This window comes from Mustelus asterias, chromosome 7 (genome assembly GCF_964213995.1).
Source record: "Mustelus asterias chromosome 7, sMusAst1.hap1.1, whole genome shotgun sequence".
Lineage (NCBI taxonomy): Eukaryota > Metazoa > Chordata > Chondrichthyes > Carcharhiniformes > Triakidae > Mustelus > Mustelus asterias.
The window spans coordinates 16514138-16540329 of NC_135807.1; the positions used below are offsets into that span (position 1 = coordinate 16514138).

Sequence of the window (26192 nt, forward strand, 5' to 3'; positions counted from 1 at the left end):
TCGATAGTCACAGGTGAGGTGCCTGAAGATTGGAGGGTGGAAAATGTTGTGCCTTTGTTTAAGAAGGGCTGCAGGGAAAAGCCTGGGAACTACAGACCAGTGAGCCTCACCTCACATCTGTAGTGGGTAAGTTGTTAGAAGGTATTTTGAGAGACATAATCTACAGGTATTTAGAGATGCAAGGACTGATTAGGGACAGTCAACATGGCTTTGTGAGTGGAAAATCATGTCTCTCAAATTTGAGTGAGTTTTTTGAAGAGGTAATTAAGAAGGTAGATGAGGCAGTGCAGTTGATGTTGTCTACATGGACTTTAGCAAGGCCTTTGACAAGGCACCACATGGTAGGTTGTTGCATAAGGCTAAATCTCACGGGATCCAGGGTGAGGTAGCTAAATGGATACAAAATTGGCTTGATGACAGAAGACAGAGGGTGTTTGTAGAGGGTTGTTTTTCAAACTGGAGGTCTGTGACTCAGGAATCAGTGCTGGCTCCACTGTTATTTGCCATTTATATTAATGATTTGGATGAGAATTTAGTAGGCATGATTAATAAGTTTGCAGATGACACCAAGATTGGTGACATAGTGGACACTGAAGAAGATTTTCTAGGATTGCAACGGGATCTTGATCAATTGGGCCAGTGGGCTGACGAATGGCAGATGGAGTTTAATTTCGATAAATGTGAGGTGATGCATTATGGTCAATCGAACCAGGACTTACTCAGTTAATGGTAGGGCATTGGGGAGAATAATAGAACAAAGAGATCGAGGGGTAAGATTCATAGCTCCTTGAAGGTGGAGTCACAGGTGGACAGAGTGGTGAAGAAAGCATTCAGCATGTTTGGTTTCATTGGTCAGAACATTGAATACAATAGTTAGGACGTCTTATTGAAGTTGTACAAGACATTGGTAAAGCCACACTTGCAATACTGTGTACAATTCTGGTCACCCTATTATAGAAAGGATATTGTTGAACTGGAAAGAGTGCAGAAAGGATTTACTAGGATGCTACGGGGCCTTGATGGTTTGAGTTATAAGGAGAGGCTGGGACTTTTTTCTCTGGAGCGTAGAAGGCTTAGGGGTGATCTAATAGAGGTCTATAAAATAATGAGGGCATAGATCAGCTAGATAGTCAATATCTTTTCTCAAAGGCAGGGCAATCTAAAACCAGGAGACGTACGTTTAAGGCGAGAGGAGAGAGATACAAAAGGGTCCAGGGGGCAATTTTTTCACACATAGGATGAACAAGCTGCCAGATGTAGTAGTAAAGGTGGATACAATTTTGTCCTTTTAAAAGCATTTAGACAGTTACATGAGTAAGATGGGTAAGCAGAGATATGGACCAAGCGATAGCAATTGGGACTAGCTTAGGGGTTAAAAAAAGGGGTGGCATGGACAAGTTGGACCGAAGGGCCTGTTTCCATGCTGTAAACCTCTATGATGCCATGACTCTATGACCAAGGCCCTATATAACTGTTGCAAGACATCTTACTCCTATACTCAAGTCCTCTTGCTATTAGCTTTCCTCACCGTCTGCTGTACCTGCATGCTAACCTTCAGCGACTGTTCTATCATGACACCCAGGTCACGCTGCACTTCCCCTTTTTCCTAAACTACCTCCATTCAGATAGTCTTCCTTCCTGTTTTCTGCCACCAAAGTGGGGATAACCTCACATTTATCCACATTACATTGCATTTGCCATGTATTTACCCACTTAGTCAGCCTGTCTAAGTCACCCTCTGGCCTCTTAGTATCCTCCTCACAACAAACACTGCCACCCAGCTTAGTGTTGTCTGAAAATTTGGAGATATTGCATTCAATCCCTTTGTCAAAATCATTAATGTATATTGTGAATAGCTGGGGTCCCAGCACTGAACCTTGCAGTAACCCACTAGTCACTGCCTGCCACTCTGGAAAGGACTCGTTTATTCCCACTCTGCTTCCTGTCTGCCAACCAGTTCTCCATCCACATCAATGCATTACCCCTAATACCATGAGCTTTAATTTAACTGCAAGTTTCTTGCATTGTACCTTGTCAAAAGCCTTTTTAAAGTCCAGATACACAACATCCACTGGTTCACCCTTGTCCACTCTACTGGTCACATCCTCAAAGAATTCCAGAAGATTTGTCAAGCATGATTTCCCTTTAGTGAATCCATGATGACTTGGACCTATCCTGTCACTGCTTTCCAAATGCTCAGTTATTACATCCTTAATAATTGACTCCAGCATTTTCCCCACTACTGATGTCAGGCTAACCGGTCTATAATTCCCCATTTTCTCTCTCCCTCCATTTTTAAAAAGTGGGGTTGCATTAACTACTCTCCAATCCACTGGAACTCTTCCAGAGTATATAGAATGCTGGAAAATGATCACCAATGCGTCCACTATTTCTAAGGCCACTTCCTTGAGTACTCTAGGATGTAGAGCATCAGACCGTGGGGTTTTAATCCCAGCAATTTCCCCAATACAATTTCCTGAGTAATAAGGATTTCCTTCAGTTCCTCGTTCATGCTCGACCCTCTGTCCCATAGTATTTCTGGAAGGTTATTTGTGTCCTCCTTAGTGAAGACAGATCCAAAGTATTTGTTCAGCTGGTCTGCCATCTCTTTATGCCCATTATGAATTCACCTGTCAGGGACCTACATTTGTCTTCACCCGTCTTTTTCTCTTCACATATCTGTAGAAGCTTTTGCAGTCAGTTGTTATGTTTTCTGCAGGCCTACTCTCATATTCTGTTTTCCCCTTCTGAATTACACCCTGTGTCCTCCTCTGCTGGATTTTAAATTTCTCCCAGTCCTCAGGTTTGCTGCTTTTTCAGGCCAATTTATTTGCCTCCTCTTTGGCTTTAACACCATCCCTGTTTTCCCTTGTTAGCCATGGATGAGCCACCTTCCTCATTTTACTCTTATACCAGACAGGGATGTACAGTTGTTTTAAGTTCATCCATGTGTTCTTTAAATATCTGCCATTGCCTATCCACTGTCAACCCTTTCAGTATTCTTTGCCAGCTTAACCTAGCCAATGCATGTCTCATACCATCAAAGTTAGCTTTCCTCAAGTTCAGGACCCTAGTCTCAGACTTAACTATGTCACTCTCCACCTTAATGAAGAATTCTACCATATTGTGGTCACTCTTTCCCAAAGGATCTCGTACCACAAGGTTGCTAATTAATCCTGTCTCAGTACACAATACCCAGTCTAGGATGGCCTGCTCTCTAGTTGGTTCCTCGACATATTGGTCAAGAAAACCATCCCTTGTACATTCCAAGAAATTGTCCATCCCATTGATACCAGTTTGGTGAGCCCAATCAATATGCAGATTGAAGTCACCCGTGATAACTGCTGAACCTTTACTGCACGCATCTCTAATTTCCTGCTTGATGCATTCCCCAACCTTACTACTACTGTTTGTACACAACTCCCACTAGCATTTTTTGTCCTTTGGTGTTCCACAGCTCCACCTATACAGATTCCACATTGTCCAGGCTAATGTCCTTACTTACTATTGCATTAATCTCCTCTTTAACCAGTAACGCTACCCCACCCCCTCTCCTTTCCGTCCATCTTTCCTGAATATTGAATACCCCTGGATGTTGAGTTCCTATCCTTGGTCAGCCCAGAGCCAGATTGGATTTGATTTATCATTGTCACATGTATTAGTACAGTAAGCAGTCTCACAACATCAGGTTAAAGTCCAACAGGTTTATTTGGTAGCAAAAGCCACTAGCTTTCAGAGCTACATCCACAACATGTTTTAGTATACAGTGGAAAGTATTGTTTCTTGCACGCTATGCAGACAATGCATACCGTTCATAGAGAAGGAAACGAGAGAGTGCAGAATATAGTGTTACAGTCATAGCTAGGGTGTAGAGAAAGACCAACTTAATGCGAGGTAGGTCCATTCAAAAGTCTGATGGAAGCAGGGAAGAAGCTGTTCTTGAGTCATTTCATATGTGACCTCAGACTTTTGTATCTTTTTCCCAACGAAAGAAGGTGGAAGAGAGTATGTCCGGATTGCGTGACGTCCTTAATTATGCTGGCTGCTTTGCCGAGGCAGCGGGAAGTGTAGACAGAATCAATGGATGGGAGGCTGGTTTATGTAAAGAATTGGGCTACATTCACGATCTTTTGTAGTTTCTTGCAGTCTTGGGCAGAGCAGGAACCATACCAAGCTGTGATACAACCAGAAAGAATGCTTTCTATAGTGCATTTGTAAAAGTTGGTGAGAGTCATAGCTGACATGCCAAATTTCCTTTGTCTTCTGAGAAAGTAGAGGCGTTGGTGAGCTTTCTTAATTATAGTGTTGGCATGGGGGGACCAGCACAGGTTGTTGGTGATCTGGACATCTAAAAACTTGAAGCTTTCGACCATTTCTACTTCATCCCCGCTGATGTAGACAGAAGCATGTTCTCCACTATACTTCCTGAAGTCGTTTTGTCTCCCCGATCCCAATTACACCATATCTGTTAATGATTGACTGCGCAGTTAATTCATCCACCTGACTACAAATGCTCCTTGCATTGAGACTCAGAGCCTTCAGGCTTGTTTTTTTGGCATTTATTGTCCTCTCAGAATTATGATATAATGTGGTCCTTTTCGATTCTTGTCTTTGGTTTCTCTGCCTTCCACTTTTCTCCGTCATGCCTTTTGTTTCTGTCCCCACTTTACTTCCCTCTGATTTCCTGCATCAGTTCCGATCCCCCTGCCATATTAGTTTAAACCCTCCCCAAACAACACTAGCAAACACTCTCCCTAGGACATTAGTTCCAGTCGTGCCCAGGTGCAGACCATTCGATTTGTAGTGGTCTCACCTTCCCCACAACAGGTTCCAATGTCTCAGGAATTTGAGTCCCTCCCTCGTGCATCATACCTCAAGCCACGTATTCATCTTAACTATCCTGACACTGTTACTCTGACTTGCACGTGGCACTGGTAGCAATCCTGAGATCACTACCTTTGAGGTCCTACTTTTTAGTTTAACTCCTAACTCCCTAAATTCAGCTTCTAAGACCTCATCCCATTTTTTACCTATATAGTTGGTGCCTATATGCACCACAACAGCTGGCTGTTCACCCTCCCCCTCCAGAATGCCCTGCAGCCGCTCCGAGACATCCTTGACCCTTGCACCAGGGAAGCAACATACCAGCTTTGGCAAAGGGTCATCTGGACTTTAAACGTCAGCTCTTTTCTCTCCTTACAGATGCTGCCAGAACTGCTGAGATTTTCCAGCATTTTCTCTTAAGGCAACATTTACGTCCGCAGAAACACCTGTCTATTCCCCTTACAATTGAATCCCCTATCACTATACCTCTGTCACTCTTTTTCCTGCTATCTGTTTATTAGAGCCCGCCACGATGCCATGAACCTGGCTGCTGCCACCTTCCCCAACAGTATCCAAAACAGTATATCTGTTTTGGAGGGAAATGACTGCAGGGAACCCCTGCACTGCCTTCCTACTCTTCTGTCTGGTGGTCACCCATTCCCTCTCTCCCTCAGTAATATTTATCTGCAGTGTGACCAACTCCCGGAACGTGCTATGCACGATCTCCTCAGCATCGCGGATTCTCCAAAGTGAATCCATCTGCAGCTCCAGCGCTGTCAAGCTGTCTAACAGGAGCTGCAGCTGGACACACTTCCTGCACGTGAAGGAGCCAGGGGCACCAGAAGGGTCCCTGAATTCCCATATTGCACCAGAGGAGCATGACACAAGTCTGGGATCTCCTGCCATGACTTAACTCTTCAGTTAACTTAACAACAACAACTACAACGCCAAGAAGAAAAAGAAAAGAAAAACTACTTACCAGTTACCTGTTGGCTGCGACTTCACAGTTCAATTTCTTTCTACTTCTCACTTGCCCTCGAGTCTCCCTCGCAGGTCTGCCTCTCCGCTACTCCCAAAGTGAGCACCTCTTTTCCCTCAGCACCAAATTTCCGATACCCTCACTCTGGCTGAATCTCACTCTAGCTGCAGTCTCTCTCCACTAGCAGGCGCAAGCTCACTGGTCATGCGCTTGCTAAAACCACTGCCTTAAATACAGCTGAGGTGAGCTGAGATGACTCACACCAGTTTAAAATTCCTAAGTGTTCACACCTCTTGAGGCCCTAACCACACTTCAGTCAATTGACAGATAACTGCCACTTAGCTACAGGGTTGGTTGCTTGTTAGCACTTACTCTGCCGAGTACCTTTGCATTACAATGCCATGCAAGCATAGACAACATCATATTACACTAACCGGCCTTTAAATCTGCTCATCATCTTTTGTGTTACTGTACTATAGGGAAATGTTCCATGCCGTGACAGTATCCATAATTACTACAAGTACCAGATGAAATTGCACAGTTCACGGGAGTCAGGTCTGGATAGAAATGATGATGGTGCCAGATGTGTTGCTTTAACGATCCACGAAGGAAACCGAGAAGTGAGTGCTGAGAGAATGGATAGCACGGATTCTATAGGTTCTCATGATAGTCTGTCCAGGTAATTGCTTCAGAAATGCTTGTTCCTAACATTTTATTGTTTGTATCCTATTGGAAAATATTTAAATTCAATTCAGTCTGACCGGACCTGAATTTAACTAATGTTCATTAACATTTTTAAAAACTGAATTCATTATAAAGGATCTTGCTTAACTCTATGCACATAATATTCAGGCTATTGTTTTTCATTAAATATGTATATATGACTTGGGCACTGGTCACAGGGATGAATGCTTGTGCCTGAATGCTAAGGCCCAAGATGCATCCTCAAGCCTCATTATCATCTAGCCAGTAAACTATGAACGCTTAGTGATTGCTCATTGGCACAGGGGAATGGAAAATCAGGCTGCTGAAACTTCAGCAACAGTGCTCTAGTAAGTGACTTAAAGGGAACGGTAATGAAAGTGTGTGAGTGAGGAAGAGAATGATCAATTAGGGATGTAGCAGTGTTCTGGTATTCCTGAGCACTGCCCATTCAGGTGTGGCTACCTCAGGGCAAAGAATTCTTGTAGCAGGAGCCTCAAACAGATTTGAGGTTTGGTGTAAATAAACTAACATCTATTTCAGATATAGGCATAACATACAACCATAAGTGACATTACACGATGAAGCAATTCATGGAAACAATTTCTGATTCTGAACCAAAGAGATGGAACCCAATCAGGGAATATCATTCCATTAACAACAACGAAGCATAGAAATTAGAAGTTATGCTTTGCACTTTAGACCAACTTGTTATTGTAATTTACAAGAACGAAGCAAACCAAATCCTGGGATCTTTTCCTGGGAAATATGACTAGTACTAATTCACTAAACAAATGGAAAATAATGCTTCTGACATTCTATACTTTAAGTGATAAGTTTGTATTTCCAGTTGAATTAGAATTGCTGCTATAATGATTTATCTTTGTCCACACTCAAATTCATGGACCAACAGATGTGGGACTGTTGCAAACTGATTTTGGTGTTCCTTTACCAATATGGTGGGAAGTGCACTTGCTTCTAATAAACCTGAATTTCCTACCCTCCATACTGGAGGCTTATGAGGCTATATAATGTCCACAAAGTGGTGGTTGTTGATCTAAATGTCACGGCCTATAGATCTATGATAAGCCTCCTTCTTGAACCACTGCCGTCGATGTGCTGTTGGTCAACCCAAAATGGTGTTAAGGAGGGAGTTCTAGGATTTTGACTCAGCTACAGTAAAGGAACAGTAATTATTCCCAAGTCAGAATGACATTGACTTAGGGCATTTGCAGATGGTGATATTCCCATTTACCTGCTGCCCTCTCCTTGGTGCTCGAGGTTGTGTGTATGGAAGGTACTGTCATGGCAATCTTGGTGAGTTGCTGCAGTGCAACTTGTACATGGTACCCACTGCAGCCATTAGCCTGGATTACATCACCTTCCAGTCGCTAGCCTGATCTTGAGAAGTATATAACGCAGTGGCCTTCGGAAATTGTTAGAATTATTATATTGTCACTAGAAGTGCAATGCTTATGCATGCACTTAAATAGGACAAATGAAACCCTCAGTTCAGCAAAGATTTCAGACCAACAGCTATTTAGTGTAGCCATATAATGGAAGAAAACACTGTAATGTGACAGAAGAACAAGATTTATCAGAGCCTACAAAAAGACCTCAATATCAAAATGACTAGTTTCCAGAGATTCATCATCAAACAGCAACAAAAAGAAGAATACAATTAAGTTACATTGACAACATGGATGAAACACGCACAAATTTTGGTAGGCCCAGCAGCTGAACTGTGAACTGTAAAGGTTCCTAAACAGTTCTAGTGAAATAACAGGACGTGAGAAGACAAGATTCATATCGAATAGTAGTAGACAATAATATTGTAAGCACACCAACTGACAGTTACATTGACTACACCTTCTCACATCCTTCCTCCTCATAAGGATTCAATTTCATTGACTACTCTGTCTCAGTCATATTTATTTTGATGATGAAACCTTCCACAGATATATCTTCTGTTTCCAACAACCAACGATTCCACGCCACAATAGTTGACAGGTCCTTAACTGTATCTGACCTAATTCCTGCACTTATACTTTCATCCCTTCTGCTCCCTCCAGAACCATTCACTTTCCACCCACCAACCTCCACATTAAAAGGATCATACCCCATCATTTCCACCAGCTCCAACACAATGCCACCACCATTGTAATCATTTGTTTTTCCTCTCCCTTCCCCTTTCAAAAGCCTAAAGCCCATATTTTTCTTTCTTCAGTTCTAAAGACTCGAAATATTAATTCTGTTTTTCTCCCCAGAAATACTATTGAGTATTTCAACTACTTGCCTATATTTCAAAAAATATTCATAGTTTTGGTTCTAGCTTAACTGATAAATTATACTTTATAATAACTAAAGATTAAGGCCAGGATTCACCAAGACCACTAGCCCCTAACAGGAATCCTAACGGCCTGTTGAATCAGGCGACCCTGAGCAGGTAGGAACCCAATAAATATGCAAAGCCCTTCATTTTAATGTCATTAGCGGGCTGGAAGCCCGATTCTCCATCTTCCCACAATGCACCCACCTCCCCAGCCAGAAAACTGTGAGCATTATTTGGTGCAGGCCCTAAAAAGCGGGGACATTGCACCATGGAATCCAAGGGGGATCAAGAAGGTAAGTGCCCTTCTAAACATTGTGTGGGCTGCACAGGGGGTTGTGCAAATCAACTGGGGGTTGGGAGGTTTGTTTCATCCTGGTGCAAAGGGGTGACTTCGGGGGAACCCCCAGGATGGAAGTGCTTTGGCTGAACTTCTTCATGGTGCAGTTAAACAATAGCAATGCACTCAATCCAGTATGTTTCCTACAACAATCGATTCACAATGTGGCATTGCCCTTGCTTCATCTAATGAGCTACAGTTGTCGTCTCTTCTCTCTCAACTCCTTTCACTCACCGGGTATATCACTTTCACAAAGGCTCTCCCTCTTTCAGGTTTCACTGAGCCCAAGCTGCTGGCACATCTTTTTGATCTTTCTTCATTGACAGCCCCAGCAGATGAGGAAGGGTATGGCCAAGGATTGAATGTCCCAATAGCAGATGAAAACTGTGTTGCCAGACAGCCCATGTCAAATCAAAAATTTCATTGTTCATACCATCAGTCAGTGTTCCATGACGGCGTATGCACTCTCGCTTTGTCCTGCAGCTGCTCACTGCCTCATCTTTTTCCCACTGGATCACGTTAATAATATTGGGCCGTTCCTACAGATCACACCAGCAGTTTGACAGGACTCTCATTTTATCCATTGGCTACATCATTGTATGGTGTGAAGCTTCCAGCAAAAGTACACATATCTGAGTTTCACTAAGCTAAAGTCAGTTCACCTTTTTCAGAAGGAACCACATACCTGCCCAAAATTTTCATCAGCACCACACAAACAGTTGCCACAGCTCATCCAAGAAGGCACAAGGGTCTCCCTCATTGAAGGACTGTAATGTCAACTCTCTGTCCTGGAAGGGGCCGAGGGTAAGGGTTGGTTGGGTGGTTAGTGGTCTGCCACTCGAGCTGAAAATGCCAGCTCATACTATGGCTGTGCAGCTGTTTGGAATGTGGCAACTACCCAGGAAGAAGGTGATGTGATGGTCATTCCGGATCATACACCTGCTATGCTTCTTTGTCCCTAAGAGCAACTGTGCCTCTCACACTCCTGCTTGCCTAGAGCCTCCTATCAACTGTTCATCAACATCGCTAGATCAGCTAGTATCCCAGGCACTAAATCTAAGTCTGGGTTAGTCACAGGCAGGGCCATGAGGCTCTTGGCCATGGGGCCACTAAGGAGTGCGCACTTGTACCAGAACATGATGTGCTCCATAACTGGTAAGGTGAAGCAAGGGAGCAACCAGACCAAAGGCTGTGATCGAATATGAGGGGCCATGATGCAAGCTAGATAGTGTGGGCAAAAGCTCCTCAAACCTGCATTGGGCAGCGGGAATGGTGAGGGTTGATCATCCTTCATATGCTGGATCACGATGGGATTAGGGAGGACCGTCTGGTTCACTAATGTCCTTTCGGCAAAAAAATCTGCCGTCCTTACCTGGTCTCCAGAGCCACAGCAATGTGGTTGACTCTCAACTGCCCGCGGGTAATTAGGGATGGGCAATAAATGCTGACTAGACAACGATGCCCATGTCCCACAAATGAATAAAAGAAACCTTGAGGGGTAAAGGATGGATGAACTTGCTGACAGGCTCTCGCTCTCGCTCGTTCGCTCCCTCGCTCTCTCTCTTTCTCTCTCTCTTTCTCTCGCTTGCGCTCTCTCTCGTGCTCTCTCTCTCTCCTTTACAACTCTTCACAGATTGAAGATGAATATTGGTCTAGAGCCAGCCTAGCTAGCATTTTTCCTCCTGAGGCGGCAAGAGTGCTAGGGCCAACCCAGGCTCTACCCAGCGCCACATGAGCCAGCACCCAAACATCAGGAGGCTGCCACAGAGGCTCAAGTAGTGCCTGACTATCAGGCTGAGGAGGGGGAAAGAAGACATTGATTCTGTAGGCCATGTGTCTACAGGGGAGCTGGTCTTCTCACGAGCTGGTGGACAACATGTGCTGCTGAAGACTGCGCCTTCATTGGGACGCTGTGCAGCACCTTTGCCAGGTTTTCACACAGCTGTCACCAAGAGGAGGTGGAGGATATTATCCCCAGTGACCGTGAGAGTGACCACTGCCCTGAACTTCCTCGCCACAGGGTCTTTACAGGTCGCGAGTGGGAACCTATGCAGAATATTGCAATCAGGTGCAACCGGGAGGTGACAGATGCCCTGTATGCCTGGGTATCGGATTACATCACCTTACATCAGGACCAAGCCCACCCCCATGCCCAGGCAGTAGGATTTGGTGCCATTGGCAGGATGCCTCAGTTCCAGGGGTAATCGATGGTACCTATGTCACCCTGCGAGCTCCGTCGCATCATTGAGTGCCTTTCCTAAAAAGGGAAGTGTTCCACTCCCTTAACATCCAGCTGGTGTGCAACCACTAGCTGAACATCATGAATGTATGTGTGTGCTACCCTGAGAGCATGCATGATGCCTAAAACCTGGGGCACTCCTGGGGCCCTGGTGGGGGGATTGGAAGTGAGGTTCAGCCTTTTTCAGTGCTGCATACCTCTATGGCTCTATGGCCACAATTCACCCAAATTGGCATTAAATGTCCAGGCCAGTGGGAGCTTAAGTACGCCGGGAAAGCTGACTGCAGAGCATTTGGGCACCACCATTGCACAGGGTGCCCTGGTATCCTACTGAAGTTGGAGACCTCCTCACTTGCATAGCACTCCCCTTGTATAGAGCCCCCCCTTGCAGAGCTCACTCTTTGCATAGCCCCCACCCGCACGGCCCCCTCTCTTGCAGAGCTCCCCGCCATGCATAGCTCCCCCTGCATGACCCCCCCCCCCCCCACCTTGCACAACAACCCCCTGCAGGCCAACCCCCTGCCACTATGCACACTACCCTTTTGTCATAGCCCCACCTCCACTCAGGCACCACCCCCCACTCAGCCCCCCACCTCCTTGGCACTGTCCCTGGTACACTTATAGTGCCCAACCAGGCACTGCCAGGATGTCAACTGGGCACTGACTGGTGGACACTACCAGGCTGGCACTGTCCAGTCATGCCCCTGACCACCAGGGGCTTGAATAGCATTCGATCCCCCCCAAAATAGCTATGGCGCCTGGTCCCCGCTACTGCAGAGCAGTCGTGATTCTCACTGCGTGACGTCTCATCAGTGAGGGGGAAGATTCTGGAAGGTGGGAAGAAGCCGTGCGGGAGCAGGTAACTGCTTTTAAGTTAGATTACCTTTATTTAATAGGCTTCGCGCCCTTTGTGGTAGCAAAATAGGGTGCAAATCAATTTTTTATCCTCACTCGATATCTTCCCAGCTTGCCACACTGAATGGCTGGCGTGGTGAGCCGGTAAGATCACGCCCTATAACTTAACATTCAACCCAGGCAGAAATCCAATATTAACACACAATACAGTGGATGCTGGAAATCTAAAAAATCTTGGGCCGATCATTTAAGATTGAGATGAGGAGAAATTACTCACTCAAAGTGTTGTGAATCTTTGGGAGATCTCTACCCCAGATGTTTACAGATGCTCCTTCATTGGATTTGTTTAAGGCTGGGGGAAAGCAATTTTTTGGTCTCTCAGGGAATCAAGGGACAGAGGGAGTGGGCAGAACTGCTGCTGGATGACTGCAGGTTCCCTTAGAAAGAATTTAACACCTTAGATAGAATTTTGCATGGTCCCACATTACCAGCTTGGTTTTATATGAAGGAGGTTGCTTATTAGAAAATCACAAGTAAATTTCCCAATACCTGTCATTCATTAATGTAAAATTGCACACACACAACTTTCAAATAAGTTTCACCCTGCCAATGAAGCCCCACCAGTATGGTACTGCCATGGGAAATTACTCCTTTATTCTTCTACAAAATATTCCCTATTTCAATCATTTTACTTTAGAAAACAGTGCAGTTTATTTTCAAATTTAATTCTGTCAGTTAATAATCTATGTTCTTGTGGTTTTTTAATTTAGCTAGTGCTTATTATTTGGTTTAATAATTTTTCTTACAGATAGATGCTGAACAGCTCTTTCATTTCAGAATACCTCTTTCTGAGCAGAGAGGAACATAGCATGACATACCCCAGTCACATTGTATTAGTTTATATATAGATTGGTTTATTATATTTGGATTGGTTTTTAGCGTTTTTAATAAGGTGGGGGGGGGGGGGTACAAACTTTTCCAATACTAATCTAAAATATATAGAGCAGGATTCTCCAATCTCGTTGGCACCACTCCCTCTGACAGTGCGAACAGAGAATTTGGCACACAGCCAAAACTCCGTTTACTGCAGCAGCACCGGAGAATCCCAACCACTGGCGAGGTCGGAGGTTTCTGGTGATAATGTTTATTATATCCTGCAGTTTTTCATCTCTCAAGAGATACATTTAGGCTGAGATTTTCTGACCCCACCATAGTGGGACCCTCTGCGAGGGATGCAGCGAGCCAGCCAAAGTCCATTGACAATCGGTGGGACCAAAATATCCCGACAGCGGGCAGGGCCAGAAAATTCCGCCCTTAGTTTCTTTGCATTTTTACCATCTAAAATATAAGTCATAGTAATGGCCTCATTATATCTTTTTAGATTTTAGTGTATAGTTGAGAATTGCTGATCAGTGAAAGACAATTGCTGCTATCTTATTCACTGCTAGTACTTTGTTGATTCTTTGAGATTTGCCTGTACATTTAGTTTGGCAAATGCTTAAAATATTAAAAATAAAACCCACTTTTTAATTTGACATTGCAGTTGAGAGAAGCTGAATAATTTCCCCATTGATGACATTAACAAGCAAATACCAGCTGTTACCTAACTTACTGTTATTTTTATTAAACATTTATTTTAAGGGAAAGGATCCCTTAAACCAAAGGTAAACAAAGTGAACAGTCTTTTCCATGAAACTCCTTTTGTTTAGGTGTACCTTTTCCTTTTCAAATTGTTGCAGAGGACAATACAGCCCTAAGATATGGGTGCATCAACAGAATCTTGGAGATTCTTTTAAATCTTTTGTGCATGCAGCTGTTTTGTGCACTTTTGTCTAATTTCTATGTCATTTTAATTTTTTGTACTGCTAGCTGCTACACTGAAGCTACCATGCTGTACTCACGGCAGTCAACTCTAGATGATATAGATGATATTCCTAAAACAAGTGAGCGTGCTCGACCTAGGCTTCGTAAAATGTACAGCGTTGATATGTCCTCCTCATCGGTTGAAAGTTGCAGTATAGTGTCAAGGTGCCTTATTCATGCATGCTTAATTTCAATAATTAATCAAATATATTTATTATATACATATATAATATATATATATGTTTGCATAATGTATGCTGGCATGATCCCTCGTTTGAAATACAGGTTTCTACTTTGCAAAATGTCACAAGACTACAAGTTATTCAATGCTGGATAATAAACTTAATTTTAGAAAATGGTTATCAGTGATGCTAAAGCAATGTGCTCAAATCCCACGTCATTCAGCTCTACATAAACCTTTCTGTATATGCTACTTAATCTGCTGACTACACTTAGAATTGCAGAGAATTACATAAGAGTCTAGATTCTACCCAACTGGCCAATGTCAGTGTTCATACAACATGTAAGCCCCCTCCTACTCGAATTCCCTCTTCCCAACCTGCCCCCGTATTCCTCTATTCGTTTCAACTCAAATATACATCAAATGTTCCATCAAATACACCAATACTAATTGCTTCAACCACTTCATATGGTGATGAGTTCCACATTCTTGTGTGAAGAATGTCTTCCTGCATTCGTTATTTGATGATATTGACTATCTTATATGTATGCCCTCTGGTCCTGGACTTCCCCAGAAGTTGGAACAATTTCTCCATATCCACAATATGAAACCCTTTCAGTATTTTAAATAGCGTATCGGGTCTCCTCTCAGTCTTTTTTACAGAGAAAAGGGTACCTGCTCAATCTTTCCTGATAGGTGCATCCTCCCAATTCTGGTATCACCTTATATATCCTTTTTATCTTCACTTTCTCCAATGTTTTAATATCTATTAACATTGAGACTAGAACTGCACACTATGGCCAGAATTTTCCGGCTGTTCATGCCCTGTGCTGCTGCAAGTGAGGACGGAGAATTTGGCACTCAGCTAAATCTCCGTTCACTGAAGCAGGACCAGAGAATCCCGCTGGCGTGAACAGTTGGAAAATTCCAGCCGGTAACTCCAAGTGTGGTCGAACAAAACATCCACATGAATGTAACGTTTTACCACTTGTCTACGTTGTAGACTGTGAATTTGTACCAGCAGATATTTATAGTAAAGATTCTAGAAAATGTTGCATAAAATATTTAAAACAAGGGTAACTTTTTTAGGCCACTGTAAATGCTTTTAATTATGTGCGGGTTTAGATTGTTTTCTGCAACATCTTAGTTGGTGTGAGAATGTGCATGATTCCAATAACTAACTTCCAAAGACCCTCAAACATGAGTATATTGTAGTCTCAGAATAAAATGAATATTAAACAACTTACAATAACATACTTCCCCAACAGTGCTAATAATGGCTATGTTCTATAAAGACTCTGTGACATGGTGGCACAGTGGTTAGCACTGCTGCCTCACAGCTCCAGGGACACGGGTTCGATTCCTGGCGTGGGTCACTGTCTGTGTGGAGTTTGCATGTTCTCCCTGTGTCTACGTGGGTTTCCTCCGGGTGCTCCGGTTTCCTTCCTCAGTCCAAAAATGTGTGGGTTAGGTGCATTGGCCATGCTAAATTGCCCCTCATTGTCCCAGGATGCATAGGTTAGAGGGATTAGCGGGGTAAATACATGGTGTTATGGGGATAGGGCCTAAGTGGAATTGTTGTCGATGCAGACTCGATGGGCTGAATGGCCTCCTTCTGCACTGTAGGGTTTCTATGATTCTATGACTCCTGCTTGAATACACACTTGAACAGTTGAACTAGAATCTATAGAATAGCGATTTGCATGCATATTTTCTTGACCATTTCTGTTTTGGTTTTGTACTATGAGAAGATAATTTTGTACTATGATACGATAGTTACAAGTTTGAGGGAGAGGAAAAGAACTTCTTCCCCTTTCATTTCTTAAGTAACTAATGTGCACTTTGTAGTTTAACACTAAGGTGTGCAAAAAAGGTAGGTATAAAATTCTGTCTCTGACCTGGTCTGAATTAATTGATCTAAATGAGGCTGTGGTGGAGATACTGCAGATGATTGTTGTGCCTTGTGAATGGAGGAAACCAATAAGGGCTTTTTATTCTGCTTGCTGCCTGATGAAAGTGTGTGCATGTTGGGTGAGGACTGATTTGGACCCATTGTGATGTCTTTAATTATTAAGTAACCTTCTGACATTAATGCCTAAGTTTACATGTCAAAAATGGTTGCTTTGGCATGGAACTGGAGGGCTACCAGTTCCAAAGAATTTGTGCAATATGGTGAACTATTCCCCATCAAGGGAAAAGGAAGCAAAAAAAAATTTCCGATGAATAGAGTGCAACACAAATTGGATTACAATAATATATGTACAATATTATCTTTACCTTTTTGTTATATTTCCACATTTTAATCACATCAATACTATTTGACACACAAGTTTGGGCCCATGTATAAATAGGTTTGCAATATCAGCATGTGGGTTAAATATGCGCATGAAACTGGTGCCAAATAAACAAACAATCTTTTCCTAGTCAAAGCTATCAAAATCCGTTGCAATTTCATGCTTAAACAATAATGGAAATTTCAAAACTTTTGAATGGGAAAAGGTTAAAAATCTAAAATATTTTTGAAAGGAAAATAATTGGATCCAAACTGAATCTTATAAAAGTGAATGTTTATTTTTCTTAGTGAGCCAACACAATGCACAATGTTGTATTCACGTCAAGGGACCACGGATACAATTGAAGAAGTGGAAGACGAGCAGGATGAAGAAGCAACAATTCCTGTGTGCACAGCAGATATCATGACTGAGGAAGTTCCTCCCTCATATAGCAACGCTGTTAGCCTTGATCGCATATCCTTTAGTTCAGATTCAGCTGGTGAAAAACACCTCATGGCACTGACCCCAGATAGCAGAATAGATATACTGGAAGATGCTATATTTCCAAACTTGAGTCATGAACTAACAGCCAGTGAACTACTTCTTAACAAGTAAGGTGAAAATTCAGATACATATCTGTTTTTGTTTAATTGAGGTAGTACATATCTTTAATGTGATTCCAATATCTTACATTACAGAATGTTTTATGACGAAGAGTTAGAAGATTCAGAAAACTTCTACAAAGCGCAGCCCCGAGCTCTGCTTCTATTCTTTGCTCTATATAATACCTTGGTAGCTCGTTCAGAAATGTTATGTTTCTTTGTTATTATACTGAACCACATGGTTTCAGCTTCAATGATTACACTGGTACTACCTATCCTCATCTTCCTCTGGGCTATGCTATCTGTACCTAGGCCAAGCAAACGCTTCTGGATGACAGCCATTGTGTATACAGAGGTATGTGTAATTTTTGGAGTTTGATGAACTTATTTTACAATTATTGTGACTAAGCGTAGCTCTACAATATTGAAAGAACCATGGAAAAGTTGCCAATTCAATTTACTGAAATGAAAATGTAAAGCATAATGTAATTTATTTATAAATCTTTGAAATATCAAATTAAAGCGCAAATGTGTGGGGTTAGAGGCAGGATGGGGTTGGAAAGAGGAATTGAAAATAATCTCAAATGGAGTGCAGCATGCAGTTTTTGGGGGGGGGGGGGGAGATCTTACCAAAAGCATTCTCAGTCCTGAATGAGCGTGAAAACGGGAGAAATTCACGCCGCTTTTATGGGCGACTTAAAAGTTGAATTTTACTTGACTTAGACAAAAATATCTTTACAAACCAGTTTCGTGGCAGAAGGGGGATTGGACATGGCCAAGATTGCCTGAAAGCTGGCTGATAACAGCAGAGGGCACAATTGCGCATGCTCAGATCTCTGTGCTCTGAATCTTCCACAAATGGCCACCCCCCATCTGGCCACATGCCCCTCAGTTGGCCACGTGCCCCTCAGGCCCAACCCCTGCCACAACCCGGGTGCCAGACTGGCAGTGCCAGGGTGCCCAGTGGGCACTACCAGCGTGCCAGATTGGCACTGTGTGCCAGGCTGGCAGTGCCAACCTGAGCACTGCCCAAGAGGCACCCCCTACCGCCAACCTCCCAGGGGGGCCTCAATGGCCTCTTGTTCTACTGCAAGGCCAGCGCATCTGATCCCTGTTGATGGAGACCATGAATGATCCTCGCCAGAGAGAACCTTCCCTCGCAAGGCCACAAATGCAAGTGAGCCCGGATGATTTCGTCCTGGGCTTGCTAATTCTATTCAAATTATGTTTTAAATATATTTAAATATTGTAATCAGCCTCGCACCAGATATCCAGTGCTGGTAAGATCACCAGAGGTGAGAAATCGGGCGCTGATTCCTGATTCCTGAAACCTGATTCTTTGGCTCTTGTGATCTTACCTGCTCGCCCCGTCCATTGGCAGGTGGAGTGCAATGGTAAGATCACCCCCATAGTGATAATGGTACTACTAAATGCACCTATTGTTTTGGCTCAGTTAGCCTTACTTTTGTCTCTGATACACAATTCCAAATAGAATTCCATGAATTGAATACTTCATCCAGCCTGAAACAACAGTGTGAATGCATTGGTGAAGATAATACCATTCGACCATCCAAAGATGTGCAGGTTGTTTGACCATGTTAAATTGCCCCTTAGTGTCCCAGGATGTGTAAATTCGGGGGATTATCAGGGTAAATACATAGGGTTGCAGGGAGAAGGCCTGGGTGGGATTGCTGTCAGTGCAGACTCGATGGGCTGAATGGTCTGCTTCTGCACTGTAGGGCTCTATGATTCTCTGACCGTATCTGCTGTTTGTGCGCCCTTGCTGTTGTGCTTTCCTACAAAAGCATATTTGACTATACTTCAAAAATAAATCCATTGGTCTCATTTTTAATTCCTTATGGGTGCAAAAGGTTATTTGAAATGGAAGAGATTTCTTAAATAATTATTTACATGAACCAATTCTATCTTGTCTCTAATGGGCACAAAGTTCTATGGCCTCATGCATGTATCAAATTGGATGAGTTAGTATCAAAATGTACCTGGACCTGCCAAAACTTCCAAGAACGTTTAAGATGTCTGGCCAGATGCAAAATTGAGAAATTACTTTTAAAATTTTCACCCACACATTTGTTTTAATTTGATATTTCAAAGCTTTGTAAATAAATGACATTTTACTTTCCATTCTCATTTCAGTAAATTGAATATGCAACTTTTCCATGGTTCTTTCAATATTGTAGATTGAAATCTATATTCAAATTATTATTTTAAAGATATTTTGTTAAGAATTTGTTTTGATCAAATTTGCATGCAGAATGTGAGCTTCAACTGTATTTAATGCCATTTTAATAAAAGCTATTGAAATTCACATAGGCATAAGCATAAGAGCAAAGATGTGATAGATTTGGACAGGGCTACAGTTAGAGTACTCCAAGTTTTAGGCACCTGTTAGAGAAAAACAATTAAAGCCATAGATTGCATATAGTATAGATTAACCAAGATAATATCAGGTAGAAGAGACCATAATTAGGAGAAGATACTTAAAATACATTGGAATAGTCAAGGCTAAATGGAAATTTAGTAGTTTTTTTAAAAAAACAGTGTAGTTTTATTTAGTCAATTGGTGAATTAGTCACGAGTTCATCAATAAAAATTGCCACTCCGAGAGTCAGAAGTAAAGTTAGTAGACAGTTAATTTCACAGAAATCTGTAACCAGATAGAATGCTTTACCAAAAAGAGTAGTTCAGGTAGAGATGATTATTCTTTCAAGAGAAGAAAAAACATTTGAAGCAAAGGAATTTGAGAATAGAGCATGATAGTGAGATTCATTTTACGTTGTTCTTGCAAAGAGCCAGCTCAGATGTGTTAGGCTGAATAGCCTCTTTCTGTACCTTCAGCTTCAATGGCTCTATGGAAAACAATTTCATATCCTTTGGGTAATTTAACCAGACTTCTGGGAGGCGATTTTCCGACCTCACTGCCCCTGGAAGAGATCAGGCATGATGGCCACGTGGCGGGGATCAAATCCATTGAAGTCTTTGGGCAGTGCCTACCAGGCACCCCAGCAATGGTCACCAGGGCCAGTTGGGCTAAGGGAGTGGGACCTTAGTGGGGCTATGGTGGAGGTGCTATGTAGGGGGGCCGTGCAGGGGGTGCTGTGCAAGAGGTTGTGCAAGGATGGAGTGTAAAGGGAATCATTCAGGGGTGGAGCATTAAGGGGGTTATGATAGGGGGCATATTGGGAGTCATGATGGGGGGGCATGTCAGGGACTAGGCAGGGCGAACACACTGAGTGGGCCCCAATGCTCCGATGCTGGTGACCCATGTTAGGAAGGAGGTGGAGGAACACTGATGAGGTGAGGGGTCCCGATGTCCTTAGGGGGAAGGAGAGGATGCACTGTGAGATCAGGATGCCCTTGAGAAATGGCACCCAAGTGCTCTGAAACTGGGCTCACTATTGTGTTCAGGCCCTACTCCTTCCCCAAGTAACTCGCCATTCTCCCAAAAAATGGCCAAGTGGGATGATTGTGGTGCGGAGTGCGCCTGGGAGACTGGCGCGGATTACTCTGTTAATCCCACTCGTTCTACACTTCATAAGATCGCACCACTAGTTTTTTTTCAAAATTCCGCCCATTTATGTACAAGACATTTATGTTCAATACAAGCAAACCTTCCTTTCCTGATTAATTTAGTTCTTCTAAAGTAAACTCTTAACTGTGAATGCCTGGAATACAGACTTGTAATCAGTTATTAAAAGAAAATTCTGGTCCTTTCCCGTACTTCCCAGTGTACTAGTATTTTTTAAATTTCCTTGAATTAGGCTAACTGATGAAACAAATGTGACTGCTACACAAAACTATGGTGTTTCATCTTTCTACAGGTAACAATTGTGATCAAGTACTTTTTCCAGTTTGGATTTTTCCCGTGGAATGAAAATTTGAATCTCAATCGAGAAAAACCTGAATTTCCCCCAAATATAATTGGTATTGAAAAGAAGGAAGGCTATGTGCATTATGACCTTATACAGCTGCTTGCACTGTTCTTTCACCGGTCCATTTTGAAGGTAATAGGCTGTCATTTCCCTTCTTGAAGGAAAAGTATGCTGTCATTCCAGCATCTCTATGCATTCTTGTACAGATGATTGGAATAGTAGATGTACATGTCAACATAATATAATATGAAGAAAAAGTAGGAAGAGCACATAGTTGCTGAAGGATTATAAGTATAGCATTAACCAATCTATTATCTCAGATTTTATCAGCCTACTCTGTAGTTTTAGAATTGTTTGTTCTGATTTCAGCATGTGTAATTTCTGTAAAGCAGGCTTATCCAAGCTTTTTGTATGATGGGGGGGGGGGGGGGGGGGCTACTTTCAGGAAAGTAGGGTTTGGCACAACATTAAACCTGAATTTCAAACAAAAAGCTGATGTATGAAAAGAAACAACTTGCTGAGCATAAAAAAGTGAAAATAATAAATTAATCATTTAAAAAATAAGTGATAAATAAAGATGACCATTAGAGTGTTGATGTGTGGAAGCGAGGATTAATGAGAACCCCGAGATTGGGAGCGAGTCAGACATGAACTCTCCTTTTCTTCTCACCTCTCTCGCTCACACACTTTGAACAATTGCTCCAGGGGCCCAAGGGCTGCAGGTTGGATAAGCCTGATGTAAAGGATGCTTCTCCCCAAACCACAAACCCGACATGGAAGTTAAATGCAAGCATGTACGTGTCCACACATTAATGCTAGGTTTCTGCTTTGAACATTATCAATGATAAACCACTGCTGGTTAATTGATGACAAGGAGTATCCACTGAAGAGGAGATTGATGACACCTGTCAGGTGCTTGAGGACAGAGGCAGAGGAGAGATACAACTGCCATGTATTCACAAGTGCAGTGGTAGTGAGGACCATTGGGCTGCTGAAGATAAGGTTCTGATGCCTGGACCAATCTGGGAGTGCCCTGCAGTATTCACCGGAGTGAGTGATACTCATCATAGTTGTCTGCTGCAGTCTTCATAATCTTGCTCTCTCCAGGGGTGAACCTTGGACCAGGAGGGCAATGTGGCTGATGCATCTAGATCAGATGTCGACTTGGATGCAAATCCTAGGCAGCCAGAAGAGAGGCATCAGGGATGCGGGTGGGGGGGTGGGAGGGGGCACAGGGGGAGGGGTGTCACAAAGGAGACCCTCATTCAGCACTTTTTCAGGGAGCCTATCCTGTCCTCTGACAGAGTCCATGGGCATCACCCCAATCTCAAACAACTCACAGTGAACCACTCCATGAGCCCAAATGCCTGGCTAATGAAGGTTTATACCCTGGATATCTATCCATAGCCATTTATGAGAATGAAACTGCTCAAGCACACAGGACGCTGATGGTTTGTGACCAATAAGAATTTAATGATGACAACAATCATATAACACAGTGTGCAGCTGGATAATCTATAGAAAACAGGGAGAGGGAAGGAATTTAAAAGTACCCTGTGCAAATCCCTGGTTGTGCTCCTTGTAACTTACGTTTACATTTATGGTGCTATGTCTAAGTTACCAGCTTGTGGTGGTACAGAGGTCACTCGGCATACTCACTAACTGTTCATCCACATAAGCAGTCATTGTTTATATCAACATGTTATTTTCCCTTGATTGTGAAATTTTACTTAACTTTCTAAAAGTTTTACATAGATTTCCTGGTCCTTACACCGGTAGCATGGTGGCACAGTGGTTAGCAATGCTGCCTCATAGCGCCAGGGATCCGGGTTTGATTCCCGGCTTGGATCACTGTCTTAGCGGAGTCTGCACATTCTCTCCGTGTCTGCGTGGGTTTCCTCCAGGTGCTCCAGTTTCCTCCCACAGTCTGAAAGACATGCTGGTTAGGTGTATTGGCCATGCTAAATTCCCCCTCCGTGTACCCGAACAGGCGCCGGAGTGTGGTGACTCGGGGATTTTCACAGTAACTTCATTGCGGTGTTAATGTAAGCCTACTTGTGACACTAATAAAATAAACTTTAAACTTTTGATGAGACAGTTAACCTATAGAGGGATCCCTTACTTACCCATATTCACTATTTGCCATAAGAAATAATTGTAATAAACTACATTCATTATTTTGCTCTAACACAACATAAGGGAAGGCAGGGATGTGTGGTATTGTCGCTGGACTAGTAATCCAAAATTAGAGTCTCACCATGGCAACTGGTGAAATCTGAATTCAATAAAAGTTGGAAAAAAAAGTCTAATAATGTCCATGAAGCCACTGTCAATGGTCGTAAAACCCATTTGGTTCACTAATGCCCTTGAGGGAAGGAAATTTCCCATCCTTAACTGGACTAGCCAACATGTGACTCCAGATACACAGCAATGTGGTTAAATGCCCTCAGGGATGGGCAATAAATGCTGGCCCAGCCAGTGACACCCACATCCCTGGAAGAGATAAAAGAAATCGTCTCAGTTGCATTGAAGTGTCTCAAAGAGAGTTACATAACTAAAGTCATAGAATCCTTGCAGTGCAGAAGGTGGCCAGTTGGCCCATCGAGTCTGCACCGACTCTCCGACAGAGTTTCTCACCAGGCACACTCCGTCCTATCCCCATAATCCCGTGCATTTACCATGGATAATCCATTTAACCTACACATCTTGGGACAATTTAGTGCAATTTAGCATGGCAAATCCACCTAACCTGTACATAGAACATAGAACATAGAAAGCCACAGCACAAACAGGCCCTTCGGCCCACAAGTTGCGCCGATCACATCCCCACCTCTAGGCCTATCTATAGCCCTCAATCCCATTAAATCCCATGTACTCATCCAGAAGTCTCTTAAAAGACCCCAACGAGTTTGCCTCCACCACCACCGACGTCAGCCGATTCCACTCACCCATCACCCTCTGAGTGAAAAACTTACCCCTGACATCTCCTCTGTACCTACCCCCCAGCACCTTAAACCTGTGTCCTCTCGTAGCAACCATTTCAGCCCTTGGAAATAGCCTCTGAGAGTCTACCCTATCCAGACCTCTCAACATCTTGTAAACCTCTATCAGGTCACCTCTCATCCTTCGTCTCTCCAGGGAGAAGAGACCAAGCTCCCTCAACCTATCCTCATAAGGCATGCCCCCCAATCCAGGCAACATCCTTGTAAATCTCCTCTGCACCCTTTCAATGGCTTCAACATCTTTCCTGTAATGAGGTGACCAGAACTGCGCGCAGTACTCCAAGTGGGGTCTAACCAGGGTCCTATAAAGCTGCAGCATTATCTCCCGACTCCTAAACTCAATCCCTCGATTAATGAAGGCCAGTACGCCATCTTTAAAGAGGCAACCTGAGCCTGCCTACTGGGCACTAGTCAATGCCAAAGGAGTGGGGCCACAGCCTACTGGGGGGCAGAGCCTTTAGGGCTGGGAGACGATCGGTGGGGTGGGGGGGGGAACATGCTGCCACTCTGCAAGAGGACTGGTGAGAGAGGGAGGGAGTAAGGGCTATCGGGACTGGCCATCGGGGGTGCGGAGTAGGGGGGGTTGGGGCTGGCTGTGGGGCGGAGACATGGGGCTGGCCTGGGGAGGTCTGGGGGGCAATCAGTTGAGCAGCTGGGGGTAGGTCGGAAGGCCAGCAATCAGGGGTGGCGGTGCTGGCCAGCAATCGGGAAGGCCGGCAATGGGGGCCACTGCGCATGCACTGATCTTCACTCTGACAGATCGGCACAGTGGCCCACTCAGCATTATGCTGCCAGTCTCTCAGGGAGGAATAGACCCTGCTCATTGCTTACCAGAGGGAATCACACTGAGGCACTCTGCAATGCAGTGTGTCGAAGAGTCGCTTTAGTAATAATGCTAAAAACAAAGCGGGAAGTACTCCCGTTTTCCCCCACATTGGAAACTTTTTTGGGAGAATCGCAGTCCACACACCTGTGTCATTTGCCTGACAAATTCAATCAATTCATTTTGTTACTGCCCTTCAGCTGAAGCACTGAACCTGAGGTCTTTTCATTTGATTTGTCACTTGTGGATTATTCATGAGCAGAAAATAAAATATTGTGGTTCATTATTGTTCTGGCTGCAACAACATACTTCAATTTTAAAAATTTTATTTTAGTGTCACGGTTTATGGGATGAAGATGATAAGAATGAAAATGCTTCCGCAAAAGATGACATGGAAGAAGATAATCTGAATGAATCTCAGAGAAATAACTCTCTAGGTTCTTTAAAGTCAATTAATTTGCAAGCATCTATGGATTCCATACATGTTCATTTTCCAGAACAGACAACAGCCAGAAGATTAAGCTCAACAGGTTCACAGATCTCAAATCGATCATCACATAAGTCACAAAGAGGTAAGATTTTGAGATAATTGAAGCATGAGAAAAGATGTATGAAGTTTTGAGAGTGCTAAAACATCTTAATAGTTGGAAAAAATCTAAAAATGACTATCTTGTGATTTTTTGCTGCTGTGCAAAACTATGTGAATGCATCCTGTTAAGAAGCATATCACTGAATAGTGAGGACAACATTAATTAATACAGTGAATTTCCAATATTGTTACTTTTAGCTTATTTATCAACAAATGTGACAGTTGCAGAGGACTCAATGTAGTAACACTCGATGAGGTTTTCACCAATATAATTGAAGAAACTTTCAAATTAAATTGATTGAAATAGAAACACTGTTTAAAAAAAAAATCCAGTGATTAATTTCATTGTCTCATATTGTCAAAGGCATAAAACTTTTGTTAATTGAGTTCAGTTTAACTGGGTCATTTTATACTTCTGCAAAGTAACAATAACAGAAAAATTGCATGCAAAATTGGTTGCTGCATTAAGCACAGTATTAAAGGAAGTGGAACTTTGTTTTTAAGGTCAAGTATAATTTTGTTTTAAAAACATTTTTGAAGCTGGCATTACTCTTTAGCAAGTAGTACATTCAGGCAAAATGGGTCTTCTAGCTCTAAGTCTGGCTTAATTTGATCCCGTACCGATTCACAGAGATGTGACAAGTATGGTACTGCATAAGTGTCGACCACATGTTTTTTCTTCTTTCATAAGCTGTGGGCAT

At 43.1% G+C, this 26192-nt stretch overlaps 1 protein-coding gene across 2 annotated transcripts in view; it reads left to right on the plus strand.

Annotated features, from left to right (window-relative positions):
* Positions 1-26192, plus strand: part of piezo2b (piezo-type mechanosensitive ion channel component 2b) — an 825142-nt gene that overhangs the window by 713068 nt on the left and 85882 nt on the right. The window contains exons 36-41 of one of the 2 annotated variants that reach the window (XM_078215732.1): positions 6283-6482; positions 14138-14296; positions 16894-17196; positions 17284-17542; positions 21027-21209; positions 25237-25474. In XM_078215732.1, the coding sequence (XP_078071858.1) occupies positions 6283-6482; positions 14138-14296; positions 16894-17196; positions 17284-17542; positions 21027-21209; positions 25237-25474 (1342 nt within the window). The remainder of the gene's footprint in view (positions 1-6282; positions 6483-14137; positions 14297-16893; positions 17197-17283; positions 17543-21026; positions 21210-25236; positions 25475-26192) is intronic. The other variant, XM_078215730.1, reaches the window with a different exon arrangement.